Source organism: Zonotrichia leucophrys, unplaced genomic scaffold, assembly GCF_028769735.1.
Source record: "Zonotrichia leucophrys gambelii isolate GWCS_2022_RI unplaced genomic scaffold, RI_Zleu_2.0 Scaffold_116_142020, whole genome shotgun sequence".
Taxonomy (NCBI): domain Eukaryota; kingdom Metazoa; phylum Chordata; class Aves; order Passeriformes; family Passerellidae; genus Zonotrichia; species Zonotrichia leucophrys.
In genome coordinates, this window is record NW_026992321.1 from 87,678 (window position 1) to 114,778 (window position 27,101).

Consider the following 27,101-nt stretch of genomic DNA (forward strand, 5'->3'; position numbering starts at 1 on the left):
CCCAGGGACCCCCGTGTCACCTCCCCACCTTTGGGAACCCCCGTGTCACCTGCAGGGGACATTCGTGTCACCTCCCCCCGTGTCCGGCCATTGTCACACCCCAGGGACCCCCGTGTCACCTGCAGGGACCCCCGTGTCACACCCCAGGGACCCCCGTGTCACCTGCAGGGACCCCCGTGTCACACCCCAGGGACCCCCGTGTCACCTGCGGGGACCCCCGTGTCACATTCCCCCCCCCCTCCAGGGACCCCCGTGTCACCTCCCCTGCCCAGGGACCCCCGTGTCACACCCCAGGGACCCCGTGTCACCTCCCCCCGTGTCCGGCCACTGTCACCTCCCCACCTTTGGGGACCCCCGTGTCACCTCCCCCCACCTCCAGGGTCCCCATCTGTCATTGTCACCTCCCCAGGGACCCCCCCCCCCCAGGCATTGCCACCCCCCAACGTCCCCAATGTCCCCCAGGCAGGTCACACTCACCTTCCTCCCCCTCTTCCTCCTCCTCCTCCTCTTCCTCCTGCGGATCCCCCTCGACCTGGGCAGGGGGAGGGGGGTGAGGACCCCCCAGTCACTGTCACCCCCCCAAATCAATGTCACCCCCCCAAATCAATGTCACCCCCCGGGACCCCCCCAAATCAATGTCACCCCCCGGGACCCCCCCAAATCAATGTCACCTCCCCAAATCAATGTCACCTCCCCAAATCGATGTCACCCCCCAGGACCCCCCCAAATCAATGTCACCCCCGGGACCCTCAAGTCACTGTCACCCCCCCCCAGCACCCCCCCTCCAAATCAATGTCACCCCCAGTACCCCTCCCAATTCCTGTCACCCCCAGGACCCCCCCCAAATCAATGTCACCCCCGGGACCCCCCCCAATCAATGTCACCTCCCCAAATCAATGTCACCCCCCCCCCAGGACCCCCAATTCCTGTCACCCCCCAGGACCCCCCCCCAAATCAATGTCCCCCCCCCCAGGACCCCTCCCAATTCCTGTCACCCCCCAGGACCCCCCCCAAATCAATGTCACCCCCCCCAGGACCCCTCCCAATCCCTGTCACCCCCGGGACCCCCCCTCACCTTCACGGCCACCTCCTGGCTCTCTGTCCCTGTCCCCTCCTCCCCGGCCTTGTCCCTGCGTTTGGGGACAAAGGGGGGGCTCAGCCCGGGGGTCCCGGGGGTCCCAGAGGATTGAGGGGACCCCTCCCCATCACCCCCAAAGGGGTCCCAGGGATTGGGGGGACCCCTCCCCATCCCCCCCAAAGGGGATCCCGGGGGGTCCTGGGGGTCAGACCCCCAAAAAGGGGTCCCAGGGGATTGGGGACCCCTCCCCATCACTCCAAAAGGGGTCCCGGGGGTCTCAGGGGATTGGGGACCCCTCCCCATCACCCCTAAAAGAGGTCCTGGGGGTCCCAGAGGATTGGGGGACCCTTCCCCATCACCCCTGAAAGGGTCCCAAGGATGTGGGGACCCCTCCCCATCACCCCCAAATGGGATCCCGGGGGTATCAGGGGTCAGACTTCCCCCCAAGGGGTCCCAGGGGATGTGGGGACCCCTCCCCATCACCCCAAAAGGGGTCCCAGGGGATGTGGGGACCCCTCCTCATCATTCCCACAGGGGTCTCGGGGATCCCAGGGATTGGGGGGACCCCTCCCCATCACCCCTAAAAGGGGTCTCGGGGGTCTCAGGGGATGGGGGTCTCGGGGGTCCCGGGGGTCTCGGGGGTTTGGGGGTTTGGGGAGGGGTCTCACTTTTTGTCCCCCCCCGAGTTGATGTTGTCACCGTCGGCCAGGTTGTCCACGGCGATGGCCAGGAAGACGTTGAGGAGGATGTCTGAGGGGGGAGGGGCACCAGTGCTCCCAGTATATCCCAGTATGGCCCAGTATGGCCCAGTGCTCCCAGTGTGCTCCCAGTATCCCAGTATGGCCCAGTATGCTCCCAGTATATCCCAGTATGCTCCCAGTATGCCCTAGTATCCTCCCAGTATCCTCCCAGTGCTCCCAGTATGCTTCCAGTGCTCCCAGTACCCCCAGTATCTCCCAGTATCCTCCCACTATGCTCCCAGTGCCCCCGAACACCCTCCCAGTATCCTCCCAGTGCTCCCAGTGTGCTCCCAGTATCCTCCATTATCCTTCCAGTATCCTCCCAGAATGCTCCCAGAATCATCCCAGTATTTCCCAGTATGCTCCCAGTGCTCCCAGTGTTCCCAGTTTCCCCAGTTGGGCGCTCACAGTTGCCGCAGATGAAGAGGATGACGAAGTAAACGCACACGAGCATCCCGGGGAACACGGGCCCGCCGTAGGCCATGATGCCGTCGTACATGACGGCGTTCCAGTCCTCGCCCGTCAGGATCTGCACCCCAAAAACCCCCAAAAACCTCAGGGACACCCCAAAACATCAGCACCACCCCAAAATTGGACCCCAAAACCGGGTACCCAATACCAGTCACCCCGAAACTTCAGTGTCACCCCAACACCTCAGTGCCCTCGTACATGACGGCGTTCCAGTCCTCACCGTCAGATGACCAAAACTCAGGAAACCCAAACTTCAGGTGCCCTCCGTACATCACCATGTTCCATCCCTTGCCTCCGTCAGGATTGCCCCCAAAACGGGCACCCCAAAATTCGGGTCACCCCCAACATCGCACCACCCAAAAACTGGGACCCAACAATGGACCCAAAAAGGATACCAAGTAAACCAAGGCACCCGAAATCAGTGTCCCCCAAAGCCCAGTCCCTCGTACATCACCATGTTCCAGTCCTCGCCCGTCAGGATCTGCACCCCAAAAACCCCCAAAAACCTCAGGGACACCCCAAAACATCAGCACCACCCCAAAAACTGGGACACCCCAAAAACCGGGATACCCCAAAAACCAAGGGCACCCCAAAACTTCAGTGTCACCCCAAAACCTCAGTGCCCTCGTACATCACGGCGTTCCAGTCCTCACCCGTCAGGATCTGCACCCCAAAACCCAAAACTCAGCGCACCCCAAACTCAGTGCCTTGTACATCACGCGTTCAGTCCTCACCCATCAGGATCTGCACCCCAAAAACCTCAGGGACACCCCAAAACATCAGTGACACTCCTCAGTGACACCCCAAAACCTCAGTGCCCTCGTACATCACCATGTTCCAGTCCTTGCCGGTCAGGATCTGCACCCCAAAACCGGGGCACCCCAAAAATGGGGACACCCCAAAACATCAGCACCACACCAAAACCGGGACACCCCAAAAACCAGGACACCCCAAAACCTCAGTGACACTCCTCAGTGGCACCCCAAAACCTCACTGAGACCTGTCAGTAACACCCCTAAAACCGGGGCACCTCAAAACCAGAGTGCCCCAAAACCTCAGCGGCACCCCAAAACCTCAGTGCCATTGTACATCACCGCGTTCCAGTCCTCACCCATCAGGATCTGCACCCCAAAAACCCCCAAAAACCTCAGGGACACCCCAAAACCTCAGTGCCATTGTACATCACCGCTTCAGTCACCATCAGGATCACCCCAAAAACCCCAAAACTTCAGTGTCACCCCAAAACCTCAATGCCCTCGTACATCACTGCGTTCCAGTCCTCACCCGTCAGGATCTGCACCCCAAAACCCCCAAAAACCTCAGGAACACCCCAAAACTTCAGTGACACTGCTCAGTGACACCCCAAAACCTCAGTGCCGTACATCACGGCGTTCCAGTCTGCGTCAGGACTGCACCCCAAAACCGGGGCACCCCAAAAATGGGGCACCCTAAAACATCAGCCACACCAAATCCGGGTACCCCCAAACCAGGATCCACCCAAAACCTCGTGACACTCCTCAGTGGCACCCCAAAACCTCCTAGATGTCAGAACACCCTAAAACCGGGCACCTCAAAACCGGAGTGCCCCAAAACCTCAGCGGACACCCCAAAACCTCAGTGCCTGTACATCACCGTTCCAGTCCTCACCCTCAGGATCTGCACCCCAAAAACCCCAAAACCTCAGGACACCCAAAACCTCAGTGCCATTTACATCAACGCATTCCAGTCCTCACCCATCAGGATCTGCACCCCAAAACCTCAGTGCCATCCCAGGTCCCCCCCAGATTTTGGGGTTCCCCAAAAGGTTCCCCCCAGGTTTTGGGATGTCCTCATGGCTTTGGGGTCCCCTCAGCATTTTGCGGTTCTCTGGGATTTCAGGGACACCCTGAAGGCTTTGGGGTCTCCCTGAGGTTTTGGGGTCTCCCTGAGGTTTTGGGGTACCTCCCAGTTTTTGGGATATCTGGAACACGGTGAGCAGCACCTGGGGGTTCCCCCCGGATTTTGGGATACCCCAAATGTCTTCCCCAGGTTTTGGGGTCTCCCCCGTTTTTGGGGTACCTGGAACACGGTGAGCAGGGCCTGTGGGGGTCTCCCTGAGGTTTTGGGGTTCCCCTAAATTCCCCTAAAGATTCCCCAGGTTTTGGGGTCCCCCTGATGTTTTGGGGAACCTGGAACACGGTGAGCAGCGCCTGTGGGAAGGTGTTGAAGGTGCTGTGCTTGGTCTGTGGGGTCTCCCTGAGGTTTTGGGGTCTCCCTGAGGATTTGGGGTCTCCCAAAAGGTTCCCCCCAAGTTTTGGGGTACCCAAAATGTCCTCCCAAGTTTTGGGGTCCCCCTGAGGTTTTGGGGTACCTGGAAGACGGTGAGCAGCGCCTGGGGGGTTCCCCCCGGATTTTGGGATACCCCAAAAGGTTCCCCCCAGGTTTTGGGGTCTCCCCCAGGTTTTGGGGTATCCCAAAAGGTTCTCCTGAGGTTTTGGGGTCCCCCCATGTTTTGGGGTCTCCCCCAGGTTTTGGGGTATCCCAAAAGGTTCTCCTGAGGTTTTGGGGTCCCCCCATGTTTTGGGGTCTCCCCCAGGTTTTGGGGTATCCCAAAAGGTTCTCCTGAGGTTTTGGGGTCTCCCCATGTTTTGGGGTCTCTCCCAGGTTTTGGGGTATCCCAAAAGGTTCTCCTGAGGTTTTGGGGTCCCCCCATGTTTTGGGGTCTCTCCCAGGTTTTGGGGTACCCAAAATGTTCTCCCAAGTTTTGGGGTCCCCCTGAGGTTTTGGGGTACCTGGAAGACGGTGAGCAGCGCCTGGGGGGTTCCCCCCGGATTTTGGGATACCCCAAAAGGTTCCCCCCAGGTTTTGGGGTCTCCCCCAGGTTTTGGGGTACCCAAAATGTTCTCCCAAGTTTTGGGGTCCCCCCGTTTTTGGGGTACCTGGAAGACGGTGAGCAGCGCCTGGGGGGTTCCCCACAGATTTTGGGATACCCCAAAAGGTTCCCCCCAGGTTTTGGGGTCTCCCCCAGGTTTTGGGGTCTCTCCCAGGTTTTGGGGTATCCCAAAAGGTTCTCCTGAGTTTTGGGGTCCCCCCGTTTTCGGGGTACCTGGAAGACGGTGAGCAGCGCCTGCGGGAAGGTGTCGAAGGTGCTGCGCTTGGTCTGCGTCTCGTCGAAGCTGAAGCGGCCCCCGAAGGTCCCAGGTTTGGGCAGCCCCCCAGGGCCCCTAGGGATCCAAGTCTCACTGGTTATGGGACCTGATGGGATGGAGACGGGAGCACGCCTGCGGAGGTGCGATGCGGGCATGTGGTCATGAGGTTTGGCAGCAGGGAACCCACCAGATTGCTCAGGGATGCCCAGTGCCTGCGGGATACTGGGGTTACTGGAGACGGTGAGAGCCTGGGGATGGACTGGGGGCACTGGGCATGGTACTGGGAGCACTGGGAGCTCATGGGATGGGACGAATGGATGGATGGACGAGGAGACAGCTGGGCAGGAGGGATGAATGGATTTCATGGAGTTCAGCAGGGAACCACCAGATTGCTCAGGGACGCCCAGTGCCTGCGGGATACTGGGGTTACTGGACGGACTGGGATGGACTGGGGAGCACTGGGAGGGACTGGGGAGCACTGGGAGGGACTGGGGGACAGGAGTACTGGGAGCACTGGGAACTGGGATATGGGAGGGACTGGGATGGACTGGATGGACTGGGAGGGACTGGGAGGACTGGGATGGGACTGGGGGCACTGGAAGGGATGAATGGATTTCATGGAGTTCAGCAGGGAACCCACCAGATTGCTCAGGGACGCCCAGTGCCTGCGGATACTGGGGTTACTGGAACGGACTGGGATGGACTGGGATGGACTGGGAGCACTGGGATGGACTGAGGACTGGGGCACTGGGGAGGGTACTGGGAGCACTGGGGAGACTGGGATGCACTGGGAGGCTGGGATGGAGTGGGGACTGGGACTGGCACTGGGGACTGGGATGGACTGGGAAACTGGGGCACTGGAAGGGATGAATGGATTTCATGGAGTTCAGCAGGGACCCGACCAGATTGCTCAGGGACGCCCAGTGCCTGCGGGATACTGGGGTTACTGGGACGGACTGGGATGGACTGGGATGGACTGGGATGAACTGGGAGCACTGGGAGGGGACTGGGATGGACTGGGAGCACTGGGAAGGGATGAATGGATTTCATGGAGTTCAGCAGGGAACCCACCAGATTGCTCAGGGATGCCCAGTGCCTGCGGGATACTGGGGTTACTGGGACACGGGACTGGGAGCACTGGGGATGGGACTGGGAACTGGGAGCACTGGACAGGATGAAGGACATGGGAGAAGCGGGCACAGATGGCAGGGAGCACTGGGAGCACTGGGTTACTGGGACACTGGGATGGACTGGGAATGGACTGGATGACTGGGGCACTGGGACACTGGGATGGACTGGCATGGACTGGAGCACTGGGAAGGGATGAATGGATCTGGAGTCGCAGGGACCGACCGATGCTCAGGAGCAGGCTGGGGAACTGGGTACTGGGGGAGACTGGGAGGACTGGAGCACTGGGAGACTGGGAGCACTGGGGGAACTGGGATGACTGGATGGACGGGAGCACTGGGATGAACTGGGGCACTGGGATGAACTGGAGCACTGGGAGGACTGGGAGACTGGGATGGACTGGGGACACTGGGAAGGGATGAATGGATTTCATGGAGTTCAGCAGGGAACCCACCAGATTGCTCAGGGACGCCCAGTGCCTGCGGGATACTGGGGTTACTGGGAGCACTGGGATGGACTGGGAGCACTGGGATGGACTGGGGGCACTGGGATTGACTGGGGCACAGGGAGTACTGGGAGCACTGGGGGAACTGGGATGGACTGGGATGGACTGGGAGCACTGGGATGAACTGGGGGCACTGGGATGGACTGGGAGCACTGGGATGAACTGGGAGGACTGGGATGGACTGGGAGCACTGGGATGGACTGGGGACACTGGGAAGGGATGAATGGATTTCATGGAGTTCAGCAGGGAACCAACGAGATTGCTCAGGGATGTCCAGTGCCTGCGGGATACTGGGGTTACTGGGATGGACTGGGAGCACTGGGAGCACTGGGAGGCACTGGGATGGACGGGGAGCATTGGGATGAACTGGGAGCACTGGGGGAACTGGGATGGACTGGGATGGACTGGGAGCACTGGGATGGACTGGGGGCACTGGGAGGGACTGGGGCACAGGGAGTACTGGGAGCACTGGGGGAACTGGGATGGACTGGGAGCACTGGGAAGGGCTGGATGGACAGTACAGAGCCAACACACTGCGTGTCTCTGCGCTGTCCCAGTGTCAGTGTGTCCCTGCACTGTCACCACACTGTCCTGGTGTCAGGCTGTTCAGTGTCAGTGTGTCCGTCCCACTGTCAGGGTGTCCCACTGTCAGTGTGTCCCAGTGTCAGGGTGTCCTGGTGTCGGTGTGTCCTGGTGTCGGTGTGTCCTGGTGTTGGTGTGTCACAGTGTGTCCCATTGTCAGTGTGTCCCACTGTCGATGTGTTGGTGTGTCCCACTGTCCGTGTGTCCCACTGTCAGTGTGTCCCAGTGTCAGGGTGTCCTGGTGTTGGTGTGTCCTGGTATTGGTGTGTCCCAGTGTCAGTGTGTCCCACTGTCGATGTGTTGGTGTGTCCCAGTGTCAGTGTGTCCCAGTGTCAGTGTGTCCCACTGCGTGTCCCTGCACTGTCCCCACGCCGTCCCGGTGTCGGTGTGTCCTGCTGTGTGTCCCCGTGCTGTCCCCGTGCTGTCCCAGTGCCGGTGTCTCCCACTGTTGGTGTGTCCTGGTGTCAGTGTGTCCCACTGTCCGTGTGTCTTCACGCTGTCCCCACACCGTCCCAGTGTCGGTGTGTCCCACTGCGTGTCCCAGTCTGTCTGTCCCATGCTGTCTGTCTGTCCCATGCTGTCTCCGTGTCAGTGTGTCCCGGTGTCGGTGTGTCCCGGTGTCGGTGTGTCCCAGTGTCAGGGTGTCCTGGTGTCGGTGTGTCCCACTGTCGGTGTGTCCCAGTGTCAGTGTGTCCCGGTGTCGGTGTGTCCCAGTGTCAGGGTGTCCCGGTGTTGGTGTGTCCCACTGCGTGGCCCCACGCTGTTGGGGCATCCCAGTGTTGGGGCACTGGGGTGTCCCACTGTCAGTTTGTCCCACTGTCCGTGTGTCCCAGTGTCGGGTGTCCCACTATCGGTGTGTCCCAGTGCGTGTCCCTGCGCTGTCCCTGTGCTCTCCCAGTGTCGGGGTGTCCCACTATCGGTGTGTCCCACTGTTGGTGTGTCCTGGTGCTGTGACATTATGGTATCCCAGTGTCAGTGTGTCCCGGTATTGGTATGTCCCACTGTCCATGTGTCCCAGCGTTGGTATGTCCCACTGTCCGTGTGTCCCAGTGTCAGTGTGTCCCACTGTCCGTGTGTCCCAGTGTTGGGGTGTCCCACTGTCAGTGTGTCCCTGCACCATCCCGGTGTTGGGCTGTCCCGGTGTCGGTGTGTCCCACTGCTGTGGCACTGAGGTATCCCAGTGTTGGTGTGTCCCACTATCGGTTTGTCCCACTGCATGTCCCCTTGCTGTCCCAGTGTCGGTGTGTCCCACTATGTGTCCCCATGCTGTCTCTGTGTCAGTGTGTCCCGGTGTCGGTGTGTCCCAGTGTCAGTGTGTCCCACTGTCGATGTGTTGGTGTGTCCCACTGTCAGGGTGTCCCACTGTCAGGGTAACCCAGTGACCGTGTGTCCCACTGTCGGTGTGTCCCAGTGTCAGGGTGTCCTGGTGTCGGTATGTCCCAGTGTCAGGGTGTCCTGGTGTTGGTGTGTCCCACTGCGTGGCCCCACGCTGTTGGGGCATCCCAGTGTTGGGGCACTGGGGTGTCCCACTGTCAGTTTGTCCCACTGTCAGTGTGTCCCAGTGTCGGGGTGTCCCACTATCGGTGTGTCCCAGTGCGTGTCCCTGCGCTGTCCCCGTGCTCTCCCAGTGTCGGGGTGTCCCAGTGTTGGGGTGTCCCACTGTTGGTGTGTCCTGGTGCTGTGACATTATGGTATCCCAGTGTCAGTGTGTCCCGGTATTGGTATGTCCCACTGTCCATGTGTCCCAGCGTTGGTATGTCCCACTGTCCGTGTGTCCCACTGTCAGGGTGTCCCTGCACCATCCCGGTGTTGGGCTGTCCCGGTGTCGGTGTGTCCCACTGTCAGTGTGTCCCAGTGCTGTGGCACCGAGGTATCCCAGTGTCGGTGTGTCCCACTATCGGTTTGTCCCACTGCATGTCCCCGTGCTGTCCCGGTGTCAGTGTGTCCCACTACGTGTCCCCACGCTGTCTCCGTGTCAGTGTGTCCCGGTGTCGGTGTGTCCCACTGTCGGTGTGTCCCAGTGTCAGGGTGTCCCACTGTCGGTGTGTCCCACTGTGTGTCCCCACACTATCCCCACTCTGTCCCCGCTCCATCCCCACCCTATCCCTGCTCTATCCCCACCCTGTCCCCACTCTGTCCCCACGCTGTCCCCACCCCGTCCCTCACCGGGTGACCTTGAAGACGCGCAGCAGGCGCACGCAGCGCAGCACGGAGATGCCGAGCGGCTCCATGGCGCCGCGCTCCACCAGCGCCGTCTCCAGCACGCCCCCGCACACCACGAAGCAATCGAAGCGGTTGAAGAAGCTCGCGAAGTAACACGAGGGGCCCAGCGCGTAGAGCTTCAGCACCATCTCGGCCGCGAAGAGCGACAGCAGCGCCTTGTTGGCGTAGGCTGGGGGGGGACAGCGGGGGACACAGCCGGGTCACACCAAGGGAGGGTGGGATGGGACGCCCGAGCTCTGGGGACACAGCCGGGTCACACCCAGGGAGGGTGGGATGGGACCCCCGGGCTCTGGGGACACACTCAGGGGACACCCCCAGGGAGGGTGAGTGTGGGGATGATGAGGAGCAGTGGGGGACGGGCTCTGGGGATGATGAGGAGCAGTGGGGGACAGAGCCGGGTCACACCCCAGGAGGGTGGGATGGGACCCCCGAGCTCTGGGGGTGACGGGGGGCACCGGGGGACACAGCTGGGTCACCCCTTGGGAGGGTGGGATGGGACACTCGGGCTCTGGGGACACAGCCGGGTCAACCTCCCGGAGTGGGGTGGGACCCCCGAGCTCTGGGAGTGATGGGGACACTGGGGGACACAGCCGGGTCACACCTCGGGAGGGTGGGATGGGACCCCTGGGCTCTGGGGACACACGGGGTTCACCCCCAGGAGGGTGGGATGGGACCCCCGAGCTCTGGGGACACACGGGGTTCACCCCCCAGGAGGGTGGGATGGGACCCCCGAGCTCTGGGGGTGACGGGGGACACCGGGGGACACAGCCGGGTCACACCAAGGGAGGGTGGGATGGGACCCCCGAGATCTGGGGACACAGCCGGGTCAACCTCCGGGAGTGGGGTGGGACCCCCGAGCTCTGGGGGTGATGGGGACACCGGGGGACACAGTAGGGTCACCGCCCAGGAGAGTGGGGTGGGACCCCCGGGCTCTGGGGACACAGTCGGGTCAACCTCCCCGAGCTCTGGGGATGATGGGGACACCGGGGGGCACAGCCGGGTCACCCCCCAGGAGGGTGGGGTGGGACCCCCGAGCTCTGGGGGTGATGGGGACACCGGGGGACACAGCTGGGTCACACCTTGGGAGGGTGGGATGGGACCCCCGAGCTCTGGGGATGATGGGGACACCGGGGGACACAGCCGGGTCACCCCCAGGAGGGTGGGATGGGACCCCCGAGCTCTGGGGACACAGCCGGGTCAACCTCCGGGAGTGGGGTGGGACCCCCGAGCTCTGGGGGTGACGGGGGACACCGGGGGACACAGCTGGGTCACCCCTTGGGAGGGTGGGATGGGACCCCCGAGCTCTGGGGGATATGGGGACAGCGGGGGACACAGCCAGGACACCCGCCAGAAGAAATATCGGGAGTGGGATGGGACCCCCGAGATCTGGGGGTGACGGGGGTACCGGGGATGTCAGGGGTGTTTTTGGGGGGTACCGGGGGCTGTTGGGGTGTACTGAGGGGTTTGAGGGGACCTGGGAGGTGTTGGGGGCACCGGGGGATGTCAGGGGGGTGTTGTTTGGCGGGCACTGGGGGGGTGTGGGGGGTACCAAAGGGTTTGGGGGGCACTGGGAGTGTTTGGGGGGCCCTGGAGGGTGTTGGGGCTACTGAGGGGTTTTGGGGGCACTGAGGGGTGTCGGGGGGCACTGGGAAGTGTCGGAGGTGCCCTGGATGATATCCGGGGGTCCCGGGGGGTTTGAGATGCACTGGGAGGCATCGGGTGGCACTGAAGGATTTCGGGGTGCCCTGGAGGATTTCGGGGTGCCCTGGAGGATACCCAGTGATCCCGGGGGGTTTGGGCATCACTGGGAGGTGTCAGGGGGCACTGTAGGATTTCGGGGTGCCCTGTAGGGTATCCAGGGGTCCCGAGGGGTTTGAGATGCCCTGGGAGGTTTGAGATGCACTGGGAGACGTCGGGTGGCACTGGGAGGCATCGGGTGGCAAGGTAGGATTTTGGGGTGCCCTGCAGGAATCCCGAGGTGCCCTGGAGGATTTTGGGGTGCCCTATAGGATTTTGGGGTGCCCTGTAGCATTTTGGGGTGCCCTATAGGATTTTGGGGTGCCCTATAGGATTTTGGGGTGCCCTGTAGGATTTCGGGGTGCCCTGGAGGATATCCGGGGATCCCGGGGGGTTTGGGAGGTACTGGGAGGTTTGAGATGCACTGGGAGGCATCGGGTGGCACTGAAGGATTTTGGGGTGCCCTGGGGGATTTCGGGGTGCCCCGGGGGATTTCGGGGTGCCCACCCTGCGTCTCGGTGAGCCAGGGCGGCTGCCCGTGGTGCTCGGAGGCGATGGTGAGCGTGTTGAGGAACACGAGCAGCAGCACGGTCCAGTAGAAGGACACGGATTTCACCGCGGCGCGGCAGCGGCGCCGCCACAGCCGGTTCAGGCGGCGCAGGCGGCGGCTGCGGGGACAGCGCGGGGGCGGGGACACGGGGGGGACACGGGGGGACACAGGGGACACAAGGGGGACACAAGGGGGACAGCGAGAGACACGGAGAGGACACACGGGGGACACAGAGGGCACAAAGGGGACACGGGGGGACAGCGAGGGGACACGGTGGGGACAGGGGGACACAGGGACACAAAAGGGACACGGAGGGACACAAGGGGGACACGGGGAACAAAGGGGACACACGGGGGACACGGTGGGGACGCGGGGGACAAGGGGACACGGAGGGGACACGAGGGACAAAGGGGGACACAAGGGGGACACGGGGACATGGGGGACAAAGGGGGACAGCGAGAGACAAAGGGGGACACAAGGGGGACAATGGGGACACCAGGGACATGGAGGGGACACAAGGGGACACGGGGGGGACAAAGGAGGACACGGGGGACACAGGGACACGGGGGGACACAAGGGGGACAGCGAGAGACACGGAGAGGACACACGGGGGACACGGAGGGCACAAAGGGGGACACGGGGAGGGGACACGGGGGACAAAGGGAGACACAAGGGGGACACGGGGGGGACACGGGGACACGAGGGGACACAAAGGGGACATGGGGGACAAAGGGGGACACGGGGGACAAAGGGGACACGGGGGGGACAAGGAGGACACAGGGGACATGGGGGACAAAGGGGGACACGGGGGACAAAGGGGACACGGGGGGACAGCGAAGGACAAAGGGGACACAGGAACACGGGGGGACACAAGGGGGACAAAGGGAGACACAAGGGGACAAAGGAGACACAGGGACACGGGGGACAAAGGGGGACGCGGGGGACATACGGGGGACGCGGGGACACGGGGAACACGGAGGGGACACGGGGACACCGAGGGACACGGGGGGACACGGGGGGACAAGGGGGGACAAGGGACACGGAGGGGACACGAGGGACAAAGGGGGACACAAGGGAGACAAAGGGGACACAGGGACACGGAGGGACAAGGGGACACGGAGGGGACACGAGAGACAAAGGGGGACACAAGGGAGACACAAGGGGGACAAAGGGGACACAGGGACACGGGGACAAGGAGGACACAGGGGACACGGGGGACACAGGGACACGGGGGGGACACAAGGGGGACAAAGGGGACACAGGGACACGGGGACACGGGGGAGACACAAGGGGGACACGGGGGACACACGGGGACACGGTGGGGACACGGGGGGGACACAAGGGAGACAGCGAGGGACACGGGGGACACGGGCAGGACACACGGGGGACACACGGGGGGGACACAGGGGACACGGGGAACACGGAGGGGACACGGGGGACACAAGGGGGACACGGAGGGGGACACGGGGGGGACACGGGGGACACGGAGGGACACAGGGACACGGGGGAGACACAAGGGGGACACGGGGACACACAGGGACACGGTGGGGACACGGGGGACACAAGGGGACACGGGGGACACGGGGGACACACGGGGGACACGGGGACACCGAGGGACACGGGGGGACACAGGGGACACAAGGGGGACACGGGGGCACAGGGACACGGGGGGACAGCGAGGGACACGGAGAGGACACACGGGGACACGGAGGGCACAAAGGGGGACACGGGGCACACAAGGGGGACACGGTGGGGACGCGGGGGACACAAGGGAGACAGCGAGGGACACGGGGGACACGGGCAGGACACAAGGGGGACACGGGGGGACAGCGAGGGACAAAGGGGGACACAGGGGACACGGGGGACAAAGGGGGACAAAGGGGGACACGGGGGGACACACGGGGGGACACAGGGGACACGGGGAACACGGAGGGGACACGGGGGGACAGCGAGGGACAAAGGGGACACGGGGAGGGGACACGGGGGGACACACGGGGAACACAAGGGGGACACGGGGACACAGGGACACGGGGGGACAAGGGGACACACGGGGGACACGGGGACATGGGGGACACGGAGGGGACACGGGGACACGGGGACACCAAGGGACACGGGGGGGACACGAGGGACAAAGGGGGACACAAGGGAGACACAAGGGGGACAAAGGGGACACAGGGACACGGGGGAGACACAAGGGGGACACGGGGACACACAGGGACACGGTGGGGACACGGGGGACAAAGGGGGACACGGGGACACGGGGGACACAAGGGGGACACGGGGGGACACGGGGGAACACGGGGACATGGGGGACACAAGGGGGACAGCGAGAGACACGGAGAGGACACACGGGGGACACGGAGGGCACAAAGGGGACACGGGGGGACAGCGAGGGACACGGGGACACGGGGAGGGGACACGGGGGACACACGGGGGACAGCGAGGGACACGGGGACACGGGGGACAGCGAGGGACACGGGGGACACACGGGGGACACGGGGGGGACATGGAGGGGACACGAGGGACAAAGGGGGACACAAGGGAGACACAAGGGGGACAAAGGGGACACAGGGACACGGGGACACGGGGGGCACACGGGGACACGGGGGGACAAGGGGACACAGGGGGGACACGGGGGGGACACGGGGAACACGGAGGGGACACGGGGGACAGCGAGGGACACGGGGGACACAAAGGAGACACAAGGGGGACACGGGGGACACCGAGGGACACGGGGGGACACAGGGGACACAAGGGGGACACGGGGGACACAGGGACACGGGGGACAAGGGGACACGGGGGACAAAGGGGACACGGGGAGGGGACACGGGGGGGACACGGGGGACACAAGGGAGACAGCGAGGGACACGGGGGACACGGGGGACACGGGCAGGACACACCGGGCACACACGGGGGGGACACGGGGGACACGGGGAACACGGGGGGACACGGGGGACAGCGAGGGACACGGGGGACACAAGGGGGACACGGGGGGGACAAAGGGGGCGCAGGGGACACGAGGGACAAAGGGGGACACAAGGAGACACAAGGGGGACAAAGGGGACACAGGGACACGGGGGGACACGGGGACACAGGGACACAAAAGGGACACGGGGGGGACAAGGAGGACACAGGGGACAAAGCGGACACGGGGGGGCAAGAGGGACACGGGGGAGACAAGAGGGACAAAGGGGGACACAAGGGAGACACAAGGGGGACAAAGGGGACACAGGGACACGGGGGACAAAGGGACAAAGGGGGACAAGCGAGGGACACGGGAGGACACACGGGGGACACGGGGGACACAGGGACACGGGGGGACAAGGGGACACGGAGGGGACACGGGGGACACGGGGAACACGGAGGGACACGGGGACACAAAGGAGACACAAGGGGTACACGGGGACACCGAGGGACACGGGGGGACACGGGGACATGGGCAGGACACACGGGGGACACACGGGGACACGGGGGGGACACAGGGGACACAGGGACACGGGGGGACATGGTGGGACACAAGGGGGACACGGGGGGGACACAAGGGGGACGGGGGGACACGGGGGGACACGGGGGGACATGGGGACACAAGGGGACAGCGAGAGACACGGAGAGGACACACGGGGGACACGGAGGGCACAAAGGGGGACACGGGGGGACAGCGAGGGACAAAGGGGACACAGGGACACGGGGGGGACACACGGGGGACACAAGGGGGACACACGAGGGACAGCGATAAATTCTCTTAAATTCATATTTGGGTAAAAAACCTTTCCCACAAACCAATTTTTTCATAAAATCCTTTTCCTAATATCCAACCCATATTTCATAAAAACCTTTCCCATATTTCCATTCTTCCCATAAAATCCTTTCCTTTAAACCCATTTTGGGGTGGGTTAGGAGGTTTTTAGGGTCCCCCCTAAATTTATTCCCCATTCCCCCCCATTTTTGTCTCCACTCACCAGAATTTTGTCTTGGTAATTTTGCCCCTGGGGAGCGAAAAAAAAAAGCAGAAATTACCCCAAAATTACCCCCAAATTACCCCCAAAATAACACAAAATTACCCCAAAAATAACCCAAAATTACCCCCAAATTACCTCAAAATTACCTCAAAATTACCCCAAAATTACCCCCAAATTACCCCAAAATTACCTCAAAATTATCCCAAAATTTGGGGATTTTGGGGGAGTCCCTCAGCCATGGGGGGATATCTGGAGGGGCTTTAATGGGGTGCTGGGGTCGGTTTTGGGGTCCTGAAGGGAATTTGGGGGGTCCTTAAGGCTCTAGAGGGGTCTCAGAAGGGTTTGAGGGTCATTTTTGGGGTCCTGGATGGAATTTGGGGGGTCCCTGGGGCTCTGGAGGGGTCTCAGGGGGCTTTGAGGCTGCTTTGGGGGTCGGTTTTGGGGTCTCAGGGGGCTTTATTGGGGTGCTGGGGTCGGTTTTGGGGTCCTGGAGGGAATTTGGGGGGTCCTGAGGGTCTCTTGGGGGTCTCTCGGGGGTCCCGGGGGTCCCAGGGGTCTGTGGGGGGTCCCAGGGGGGTGCTGGGGGTCTGTGGGGTCCCACGGCTCTCTTGGGGGTCTGGGGCTGTCCCTGGGTCGGGAGGTGGGGTCGGGGTCCCGGGGGTCTCTCGGGGGTCCTGGGGATCTGTGGGGAGTCCCAGGGATCTCTCTGGGGTATCCCGGGGGTCTGTGGGGGTCTGTGGGGGTCTCAGGGATCCAGGGGGTCTCTCGGGGGTTTGGGGGTGTCCTGGGGGTCCCAGGGGTCTCTTGGGGGTCTCTCAGGGGTCCTGGGGGGTCTGTCGGGTGTCCCTGGGTCGAGGGTCTCTCAGGGATCCCGGGGATCTCTCGGGGGTCCCAGGGGTCCCGGGGGTCTCTCGGGGGTCCCGGGGGTCTCTCGGGGGTCTCTCAGGGGTCCCAGGGGTCTCTCAGGGGTCCCTGGGTCGGGGGTCTGTGAGGGGTCCCATGGGTCTGGGGGTGTCCCAGGGGTCTCTCAGGGATCCCAGGGGTCTCTCAGGGTCTCTTGGTGTCCTGGGGGTCTGAGGGGTCCCAGGGGTCTGTGGGGTGTCCCTGGGCCAGGGTCGGGGGTCCCAGGGGTCTCTTGGGTGTCCTGGGGATCCCTCAGGGGTCCCAGGTGTCTCTCGGGGGTCCCGGGGGTCTCTCGGGGGTCTCTCAGGGTCCCGGGGGTCTGTAGGGGTCTCTCAGGGGTCCTGGGGGTCTCTTGGGGGTCTGGGGTGTCCCGGGGGTCCCTGGGGTCTGTCAGGGGTCCCACAGGCTGGGGGGTGGGGTTGGGTGTCCTAGGGGTCTCTCGGGGGTCTTGGGGGTCTAGTGGGTGTCCCGGGGGTCTGTGAGGGGTCCCATGCGTCTGGGGGTCTCTTGGGGGTCCCAGGGGTCTCTCGGGGGTCTCAGTGGTCTGTGGGGTGTCCCTGGGGTCTGGGGGTCCTCCTGGGGATCCCGGGGGTCCCTGGGTCGGTGGGCAGGGTCAGGGGTCCTGGGGTTGTCCTGGGTGTCCCGGGGGTCCCATGGTCTGTGGGGGGGTCTGTCGGGGTCCTGTTGGTCTGGGAGGTGTCTCGGGGGTCTCTCAGGTGTCTCGGGGGTCTCTCGGGGTCCCAGGGCTCTGGGGGGTCTCTCGGGGGTCCGGGGTCTGGGGGTGTCCCTGGTTGGGGGTCCTGGGCTCTCTTGGGGTCTCTCGGTGGTCCTGGGTGTCTCTCAGGGGTCTCTCGGGTGTCCCAGGGGTCCCTGAGTTGGGGATCTCGGGGGTCTCGGTCGTCTGTGGGGTTTCTCGGGGTCCTCGGGGGTCCTGGGGGTCTCTCAGGGTCCGGGGTGTCTTGAGGGTCCCAGGGATCCGGGGATCTCTCGGGGGTCCCAGGAATCTGGGGTCTCTCAGGGGTCCCAGGGGTCTCTTGGGGGTCTCTTGGGGGTCTCTCAGGGGTCCCGGGGGTCTCTCGGGGGTCCCGGGGGTCCCTCAGGGGTCCCTGGGATCTGGGGAGTCCCGGGGTCTCTCAGGTCTTCGGGGGTCCCGGGGGTCTCCTGGGGATCCCTCAGGGGTGCGGGGGTCTCTCGGGGGTCTCTCGGGGGTCCCGGGGGTCTCTCGGGGGTCTCTCAGGTGTCCCGGGGGTCTCTCGGGGGTCCGGGGGTCTCACAGGCAGCGCTCGCAGGCCGTCGGCGGCGCCTCCTCCTCGCCCACGGTCTCGGTGTTCACTGAGGTGGTTTCGCTGCCCGGGAGGCTCGCTGGGAACGGCAACTGGGTAAACTGGGGGGACTGGGAGATACTGGGAACTGGTAAACTGGGAGGGACTGGGAGAACTGGGAACGGGGGACTGGGTAAACTGGGGGGACTGGGAACGGGGAACTGGGTAAACTGGGGGGACTGGGGGGACTGGGAACAGGGGACTGGGTAAACTGGGAGGGACTGGGAGAACTGGAACGGGGGACTGGTAAACTGGGGGGACTGGGGGGACTGGGAACTGGGAGGGACTGGGAGATACTGGGAGGGACTGGGTAAACTGGGGGGACTGGGGGGGCTGGGTAAACTGGGGGGACTGGGAGGGACTGGGTAAACCGGGAGGGACTGGGTAAACTGGGAACGGGGACTGGGTAAACTGGGGGGACTGGGGGACTGGAACTGGGAGGGACTGGGAGATACTGGAGGACTGGGTAAACTGGGAGGGACTGGGAAGGGGAACTGGGTAAACTGGGGGGACTGGGAGGGACTGGGAACTGGGTAAACTGGGAGAACTGGGAGAACTGGGAACGGGGAACTGGGTAAACTGGGGGGACTGGGGGACTGGGAACGGCAACTGGGTAAACTGGGGGGACTGGGAGAACTGGGAACGGGGAACTGGGTAAACTGGGAGATACTGGGAGAACTGGGTAAACTGGGGGGACTGGGAGAACTGGGTAAACTGGGGGGACTGGAGGGACTGGGAACGGGGAACTGGGTAAATTGGGGGACTGGGAGAACTGGGTAAACTGGGGGACTGGGAGGGACTGGGAACGGGGAACTGGGTAAACTGGGAGGGACTGGGAAGGACTGGGAATGGGGAACTGGGAGATACTGGGAGGGACTGGGGGACTGGGAACGGGGAACTGGGTAAACTGGGGGGACTGGGAGAACTGGGAACGGGGACTGGGTAAACTGGGGGACTGGGGGGACTGGGAACGGGGACTGGGTAAACTGGGGGACTGGGGGGGACTGGGTACAACTGGGAATGGGGACTGGGTAAACTGGGAGAACTGGGAACGGGGAACTGGGTAAACTGGGGGGACTGGGAGAACTGGGAGAACTGGGAGGGAATGGGGACTGGGAACGGGCAACTGGGTAAACTGGGGGACTGGGAGAACTGGGGGGGACTGGGTAAACTGGGAGATACTGGGAGGGACTGGTTAAACTGGGAATGGGGGACTGCGAACGGGGAACTGGGTAAACTGGGGGGACTGGGGGACTGGGAATGGGGGACTGGGTAAACTGGGAGGGACTGGGAGAACTGGGGGGACTGGGTAAACTGGGAGGGAATGGGGACTGGGAACGGGGAACTGGGTAAACTGGGGGGAACTGGGGGGACTGGGAAAGGGGGACTGGGTAAACTGGAGGGACTGGGAGAACTGGGAATGGGGGGCTGGTTAAACTGGGTAAACTGGGAATGCGGGGACTGGGTAAACTGGGGGGACTGGAGAACTGGGGGGGGCTGGTTAAACTGGGAATGGGGGACTGGTTAAACTGGGGGGAGCTGGTTAAACTGGGAGAACTGGGGGGGGGTACTGGTCAAACTGGGGGGACTGGGGGGGTTACTGGTTCAACTGGAGAGTACTGGTTAAACTGGGAGAACTGGTTAAACTGGGGGGACAGGGGAACTCGTCAGGGGGCGTTGGGGTGGCTGGGGTCAGGGAATTTGGGGTGCCCAGTCCGGGTGATTTGGGGTGCCCCGATCTGGGGGATTTGGGGTGCCCAGGTTCAGGGAATTTGGGATTTCTGGGTTCAGGGAATTTGGGGTACCCCAGTCTGGGTATTTTGGGGTACCCCAATCTGGGTGTTTTGGGGTGCCCAGGTTCAGGGAATTTGGGATCTCTGGGTTCAGAGAATTTGGGATTTCTGGGTTCAGGGAATTTGGGGTCCCCCAATCTGGGTATTTTGGGGAACCCCAGTCTGGGGGATTTGGGGTGTCTGGATTCAGGGAATTTGGGGTGCCCGGGTTCAGGGAATTTGGGATCTCTGGATTCAGGGAATTTGGGATTTCTGGGTTCAGGGAATTTGGGGTGCCCCAATCTGGGTATTTTGGGGTGCCCCAATCTGGGTATTTTGGGGTGCCCCAATCTGGGTATTTTGGGGTGCCCGGGTTCAGGGAATTTGGGATTTCTGGGTTCAGAGAATTTGGGGTGCCCAGGTTCAGAGAATGTGGGATCTCTGGATTCAGGGAATTTGGGATCTCTGGATTCAGGGAATTTGAAATTTCTGGGTTCAGGGAACTTGGGATCTCTGGATTCAGGGAATTTGGGGAACCCCAGTCTGGGGGATTTGGGGTGTCTGGATTCAGGGAATTTGGGATTTCTGGGTTCAGGGAATTTGGGATTTCTGGGTTCAGGGAATTTGGGGTCCCCCAATCTGGGTATTTTGGGGTCCCCCAATCTGGGTATATTGGGGTGCCCAGGTTCAGGGAATTTGGGATCTCTGGATTCAGGGAATTTGGGATTTCTGGGTTCAGGGAACTTGGGGTACCCCAATCTGGGTATTTTGGGGGCCCCAATCTGGGGTTTTGGGGAACCCAGTCGGGGATTTGGGGGTCTTGGATTCAGGGAATTTGGGATTTCTGGGTTCAGGGAATTTGGGGTGCCCCAATCTGGTATTTTTGGGGTGCCCAGTTCAGGGAATTTGGGATCCCCTGGTCAGGGAATTTGGGGTACCCAATTCGTGTTTTGGGGTGCTCAGATTAGGAATTTGGGATCTCTGGGTTCGGGATTTGGGGATTTCTGGTTCAGGGATTTGGGGTACCCCAATCTGGGTATTTTGGGGTCCCCCAATCTGTGTGTTTTGGGGACCCAGTCTGGAGGATTGGGGTGTCAGATTAAGGGAATTTAGGATCTCTGGGTTCAGGAATTTGGGTCCTGGTTCAGGGAATTTGGGATCTCGGGGTTCAGGGAACTTGGGTACCAATCGGGTATTTTGGTCCCCAATTGGGCATTTGGGTGCGTGGTACGTGCGTGTCCGTGGAGTGCTGGTGCCGCAGCACTCAGCTCGGCTTCTCTTCCATGCTCCTCGCGGTAGACTGGGGAAACCCCATACGGGGATTTTGGGGGCTTCGGATTCAGGGCATTTTGGGGTTCAGCCCCAAAGCCGCCCCCCAAAGCGCCACTGACGGTGCTTGTCGTGCTCTCCCTCCTCTTCCTCGCCCTCGAGCTCGGCCTGGGTGATCCAGTCCATGTAACCCCGCAGGTCCTCCTCCAGCTGCTGCTTCTCGCGCAGCTTCTGGAAATCTCCGCGGGCTTTGGCCTTCTCGCGCTCCTTGGAGAACTCCCTGGGGAGGGGGACAGGTGGGACCCCCAAAACGGCAAGGTGGGACCCCCGAAAATCCCACAAAGACAAAAAAAAAATATATCCCAAAATGGCAAGGTGTGACACCCAAAAAATCCCACAAAAACCAAAAAAATATCCCAAAAATGCCCAGGTGTGACCCCAAATCGAAAAAAACAAATATCCCAAAATGGCAAGGTGGGACCAAATCAGTGTGGCCCCCCAAAATGGCAAGGTGTGACCCCCGAAAATCCCACAAAAACAAAAAAAATATCCCAAAATGGCAAGGTGTGACTCCCAAAAAAATCCCAAAAAAAAAAAATATCCCAAAATGCCAGGTGGACCCCCAAAAATGCCCAGGTGGGACCCCCAAAATGGCAAGGTGGGACCCCCGAAAATCCCAAAAAAACAAAAAAAAAAAATCCCAAAATGGCAAGGTGGGACCCCCAAAAATCCCAAGGTGGGACTCCCAAAAATCCCGCAAAAACAAAAAAAAAAATATCCCAAAAATGCCCAGGTGTGACCCACAAAAATCCCAAGGTGGGATCTCCAAAAAATCCCAAAAATGCCAAGGGTTGTACCCAAAATCCAGAGGACCCCCCAAAAATGGCAAGGGTGACCCCAAAAATGGCAAGTGTGCCCCAAATCCCAAAATAAAAAAATCAAATGGCAAGGTGGGACCCCCAAAAATCCCAAAAAATAAAAAAAAAATAAACCCAAAATGCAAGGTGGGACCCCGAAAATCGCAAAACAAGTATGATCCCAAAAATCCATGTACCCCAAAATGGCAAGTAGGACCCCCAAAAATCCCAAAAAAACAAAAAAAAAATCCCAAAAACGGCAAGGTGGTGACCCCGAAAATCCCAAAAAACCCAAAAAAAAAAATCCCAAAATGGGAAGTGGGACCCCCAAAAATCCCAAGGTGGACCTCCAAAAAAATCCCAAAAATGCAAGGGTATGATACCCCAAAAATGCCCAGGTGTGACCCCCCAAAAATGCCCAGGTGTGATCCCCAAAAATCCCACAAAAACAAGAAAAAAATCCATTCAAAATGGCAAGTGTGACCCCAAAAAAATCCAAAAATCAATATATACCCAAAAATGCCCAGGTGGGACCCCCAAAAAATCCCCAAAAAATCACCCAAAATCCAAGGTTCGATCCCCCAAAAAATCCCGAAAACTCCCCAAAAAATCCCCAAAAATGCAAAAGTGTCACTCCCCCAAAATCTCCAAAAAATAAAAAAAAATCCCCCAAAAATCCCCAAAAAACCCCACAAACTCCCCAAAAATTCCCAAAAATGCCAGGGTATGATCCCCAGAAAAATCCAAAAAAATCCTCAAAAAATCCCCAAAAAATCCCAAAACGCCAAGGTGTGATCACCAAAAAATCCCCCAATCCCCAAAATCCCATAAAATCCCCAAAAAAACCCAAAAACTCCCCAAAAAATCCCAAAAATGCCACGGTGTGATCCCCAGAAAAATCCAAAAAATCCCCAAAAATCCCCAAAAATCCCATAAAATCCCCAAAAAATCCCAAAATCCCAAATCAGGTGTGATCCCTAAAAAATCCCCAAAAAATCCCCAAAAAATCCCCAAAAACTCCCAAAAACCCCCCAAAAAACCCCAAAAAAAAAAATCCCAAAAATCCCAAAAAACCCCCAAAAATCCCAAAAAATTCCCAAAAAATCCCCAAAAAATTCCAAAAAAAATCCCAAAAAAATCCCAAAAAATTCCCCAAAAAACTCCCAAAAATCCCCAAAAAACCCCAAAAAATCAAAAAGAATCCCCAAAAAAACCCAAAAAAATCCCCAAAAAACCCCAAAAAAACCCCCAAAACCCCGAATTGGGCCCTGACCCGCTGAGCACGCCCAGGACGAGGTTGAGCACGAAGAAGGAGCCGAAGATGACGAGGCTGACGAAGTAAATCCAGGGCAGCTCGTGGCCCATGGCATCCTGCATCTGTGGGGAGGGGGGAAATCGGGGTCAGGGGGACCCCAAAAATCCCAAATCTGTCCTCGGGTCATGAGGGGGACCCCAAAAATCCCTGTCTGGGTGAGGGGGACCCCAAAAATTCCAAATGGATGTTCAGGTCATGGGGGGACCCCAAAAATCCCTGTTTGGGTGAAGGGGACCCCAAAAATCCCAAATCTGTCCTCGGGTCATGGGGGGACCCCAAAAATCCCTGTTTGGGTGAGGGGAGGACCCCAAAAATCCCAAATTCCTTCCTCAGGTGAGGGGGACCCCAAACCCTGGAGGGGGAAGGGTAGGGAACCCCAAAAATCCCAAATCCGTCCTCGGGTCATGAGGGGACCCCAAAAATCCCTGTTCGGGGTAGGGGGGACCCCAAAAATCCCAAATCTGTCTGGGTATGGGAGGGACCCCAAAAATCCCAAATGCATGTTTAGGTAAAGGGGACACCAAAAATCCCTGTTTGGGTGAGGGGGACCCCAAAATCCCAAATCCATGGTCAGTGAGGGGGACCCAAAATCCCAAATTGTTCAGGTCATGGGGGGACCCCAAAAATCCCTGTTTGGGTGAGGGGGACCCCAAAAATCCCAAATCTGTCCTCGGGTCATGGGAGGGACCCCAAAAATCCCAAAGGCATGGTCAGGGGTGAGGGGGACCCCAAAAATCCCAAATCTGTCCTCGGGTCATGAGGGGGACCCCAAAAATCCCTGTTTGGGTGAGGGGGACCCCAAAAATCCCAAATGGATGTTCGGGGGTGAGGGGACCCCAAAATCCCAAAGGATGTTCGGGTCTGAGGGGGACCCCAAAAATCCCTGTCATGGGTGAGGGGACCCCAAATAAATCTGTTTGGGTGTTGGGGAAGGGGACCCCAAAAATCCCAAATGATGTTTGGGTCATGAGGGGAACCCCAAAAATCCCTTTGGTGAAGGGGACCCCAAACATCTCAAATCTGGTCTAGGGCTCCAAGGTGTGGGTGGGGGACCCCAAAAATCCCAAATCTGTCTCGGTCATGGGGGGACCCCAAAAATCCAAGCATGGGGGGTGAGGGGACCCCAAAAATCCCAAATCCATCCTCAGGTCATGAGGGGGACCCCAAAAATCCCAAATGCATGTTCAGGGGAAGGGGGGACCCCAAAAATCCCAAATCCATCCTCGGGTCATGGGGGGGACCCCAAAAATTCCAAATGCATGTTCAGGTAAAGGGGAACCCCAAAAATCCCTGTTTGGGTGAGGGAAGGACCCCAAAAATCCCAAATCCGTGCTGAGGTAAAGGGGGGGACCCCAAAAATCCCAAATGGATGTTCGAGGGTGAGGAGGACCCCAAAAATCCCAAAGGCATGGGCAGGGGTGAGGGGGACCCCAAAAATCCCAAATCTGTCCTCAGGTCATGGGGGCACCCCAAAAATCCCTGTCTGGCTGAGGGGGACCCCAAAAATCCAAAATGGATGTTCGGGGGTGAGGGGGACCCCAAAAATCCCTGTTTGGGTGAGGGGGACCCCAAAAATCCCAAATCCTTCCTCAGGTGAGGGGGGGACCCCAAACCCCTGCTCAGGTGAAGGGGGGACCCCAAAAATCCCAAATCTGTCCTCGGGTCATGGGGGGGACCCCAAAAATCCCAAATGCATGTTCAGGTAAAGGGGAACCCCAAAAATCCCTGTTTGGGTGAGGGGGACCCCAAAAATCCCAAATGGGTGTTCGGGGGTGAGGAGGACCCCAAAAATCCCAAATGGATGTTCAGGTCATGGGGGGACCCCAAAAATCCCTGTTTGGGTGAGGGGGACCCCAAAAATCCCAAATCTGTCCTCGGGTCATGGGGGACCCCAAAAATCCCTGTTTGGGTGAAGGGGACCCCAAACATCCCAAATCTGTCCTCGGGTCATGGGGGGGACCCCAAAAATCCCAAATCCTGGCTCAGGTCATGGGGGAACCCCAAAAATCCCTGTTCAGGTGAAGGGGACCCCAAAAATCCCAAATTCCATCCTCGGGTCATGAGGGGGACCCCAAAAATCCCAAAGGCATGGTCAGGGGTGAGGGGGACCCCAAAAATCCCAAATCTGTCCTCGGGTCATGGGGGGACCCCAAAAATCCCTGTTTGGGTGAGGGGAGGACCCCAAAAATCCCAAATCCCTGCTCAGGTGAAGGGGAACCCCAAAAATCCCTGTTCAGGTGAGGGGGACCCCAAAAACCCCAAATGGGTGTTTGGGGTGAAGGGGACCCCAAAAATCCCAAAGGCATGGTCAGGGGTGAGGGGGACCCCAAAAATCCCTGTTTGGGTGAAGGGGACCCCAAAAATCCCAAATGGATGTTCAGGTCATGGGGGGACCCCAAAAATCCCTGTTTGGGTGAGGGGACCCCAAAAATCCCAAATTCCATCCTCAGGTCATGAGGAGGACCCCAAAAATCCCAAAGGCATGGTCAGAGGTGAGGGGGACCCCAAAAATTCCAAATGGGTGTTCGGGGTGGGGGGACCCCAAACATCCCAAAGCATGGTCAGGGGTGAGGGGGGGACCCCAAAAATCCCAAATCCCTGCTCAGATAAAGGGGGGGACCCCAAAAATCCCAAATCCATCCTCGGGTGATGGGATTTTGGGGGGTTCAATGATTTATATGGGAATTTTGGGGTTTTCACTGATTTATATCAGAATTTTTGGGGTCTCACTGATTTTTTGGGTCTCAGTGATTTATATCGGAATTTTGGGATTCTCAATGATTTATATCAGAATTTTGGGGGTCTCACTGATTTATATTGGAATTTTGGGGCTCCCACTGATTTATATCAGAATTTTGGGGGAGTCTCAGTGATTTTGGGGTCTCACCCAATAAAGGATATCGGTCCAGCCCTCCATGGTGATGCACTGGAACACGGTGAGCTCAGGGATTTGTGTGAGGATTTTGGGGGGGTCTGAATGATTTATATGAGGATTTTGGGGGTCTCAGTGATTTCTATGAGAATTTTGGGGGTTCTCAATAATTTGTATGAGGATTTTGGTGGAGCTCAATGATTTGTGTGAGGATTTTTGGGGTCTCAGTGATTTATTCGAGAATTTTGGGAGTCTCACTAATTTTAGGGGGCTCAATGATTATATCAGAATTTTTGGGGCTCTCGCTGATTTATATGGGAATTTTGGGGCTCTCACTGATTTATATCAGAATTTTTGGGGTCTCAGTGATTTATATGGGAATTTTGGGGTTCTCACTGATTTATATCAGAATTTTGGGGGTCTCACCCAGTAAAGGACATCGGTCCAGCCCTCCATGGTGATGCACTGGAACACGGTGAGCTCAGGGATGTGTGTGAGGATTTTGGGGGTCTCAATGATTTATGTGAGGATTTTTGGGGTTCTCACTGATTTATATCAGAATTTTGGGGGTCTCACCCAATAGAGCACATCGGCCCAGCCCTCCATGGTGATGCACTGGAACACGGTGAGCTCAGGGAGGGGTTATCAGGATTTTAGGGGTCTCACTGATTTTTGGGGTCTCACCCAGTA

The 27,101-nt window shown here is 59.8% G+C and overlaps 1 protein-coding gene across 1 annotated transcript in view; it reads right to left on the bottom strand.

The window, feature by feature from the left end:
• The window catches only part of CACNA1F (calcium voltage-gated channel subunit alpha1 F), a 77,269-nt gene that overhangs the window by 25,483 nt on the left and 24,685 nt on the right, over positions 1-27,101 (bottom strand). The window contains exons 10-22 of the mRNA XM_064737849.1: positions 23,498-23,601; positions 21,490-21,647; positions 18,279-18,366; positions 16,102-16,128; positions 12,100-12,260; positions 9,799-10,024; positions 6,260-6,344; positions 5,915-5,937; positions 5,375-5,492; positions 2,227-2,347; positions 1,747-1,828; positions 1,076-1,130; positions 478-532 (exon numbers count right to left, since the gene is read on the bottom strand). Of these exons, the coding sequence (XP_064593919.1) occupies positions 478-532; positions 1,076-1,130; positions 1,747-1,828; positions 2,227-2,347; positions 5,375-5,492; positions 5,915-5,937; positions 6,260-6,344; positions 9,799-10,024; positions 12,100-12,260; positions 16,102-16,128; positions 18,279-18,366; positions 21,490-21,647; positions 23,498-23,601 (1,303 nt within the window). The remainder of the gene's footprint in view (positions 1-477; positions 533-1,075; positions 1,131-1,746; positions 1,829-2,226; positions 2,348-5,374; positions 5,493-5,914; positions 5,938-6,259; positions 6,345-9,798; positions 10,025-12,099; positions 12,261-16,101; positions 16,129-18,278; positions 18,367-21,489; positions 21,648-23,497; positions 23,602-27,101) is intronic.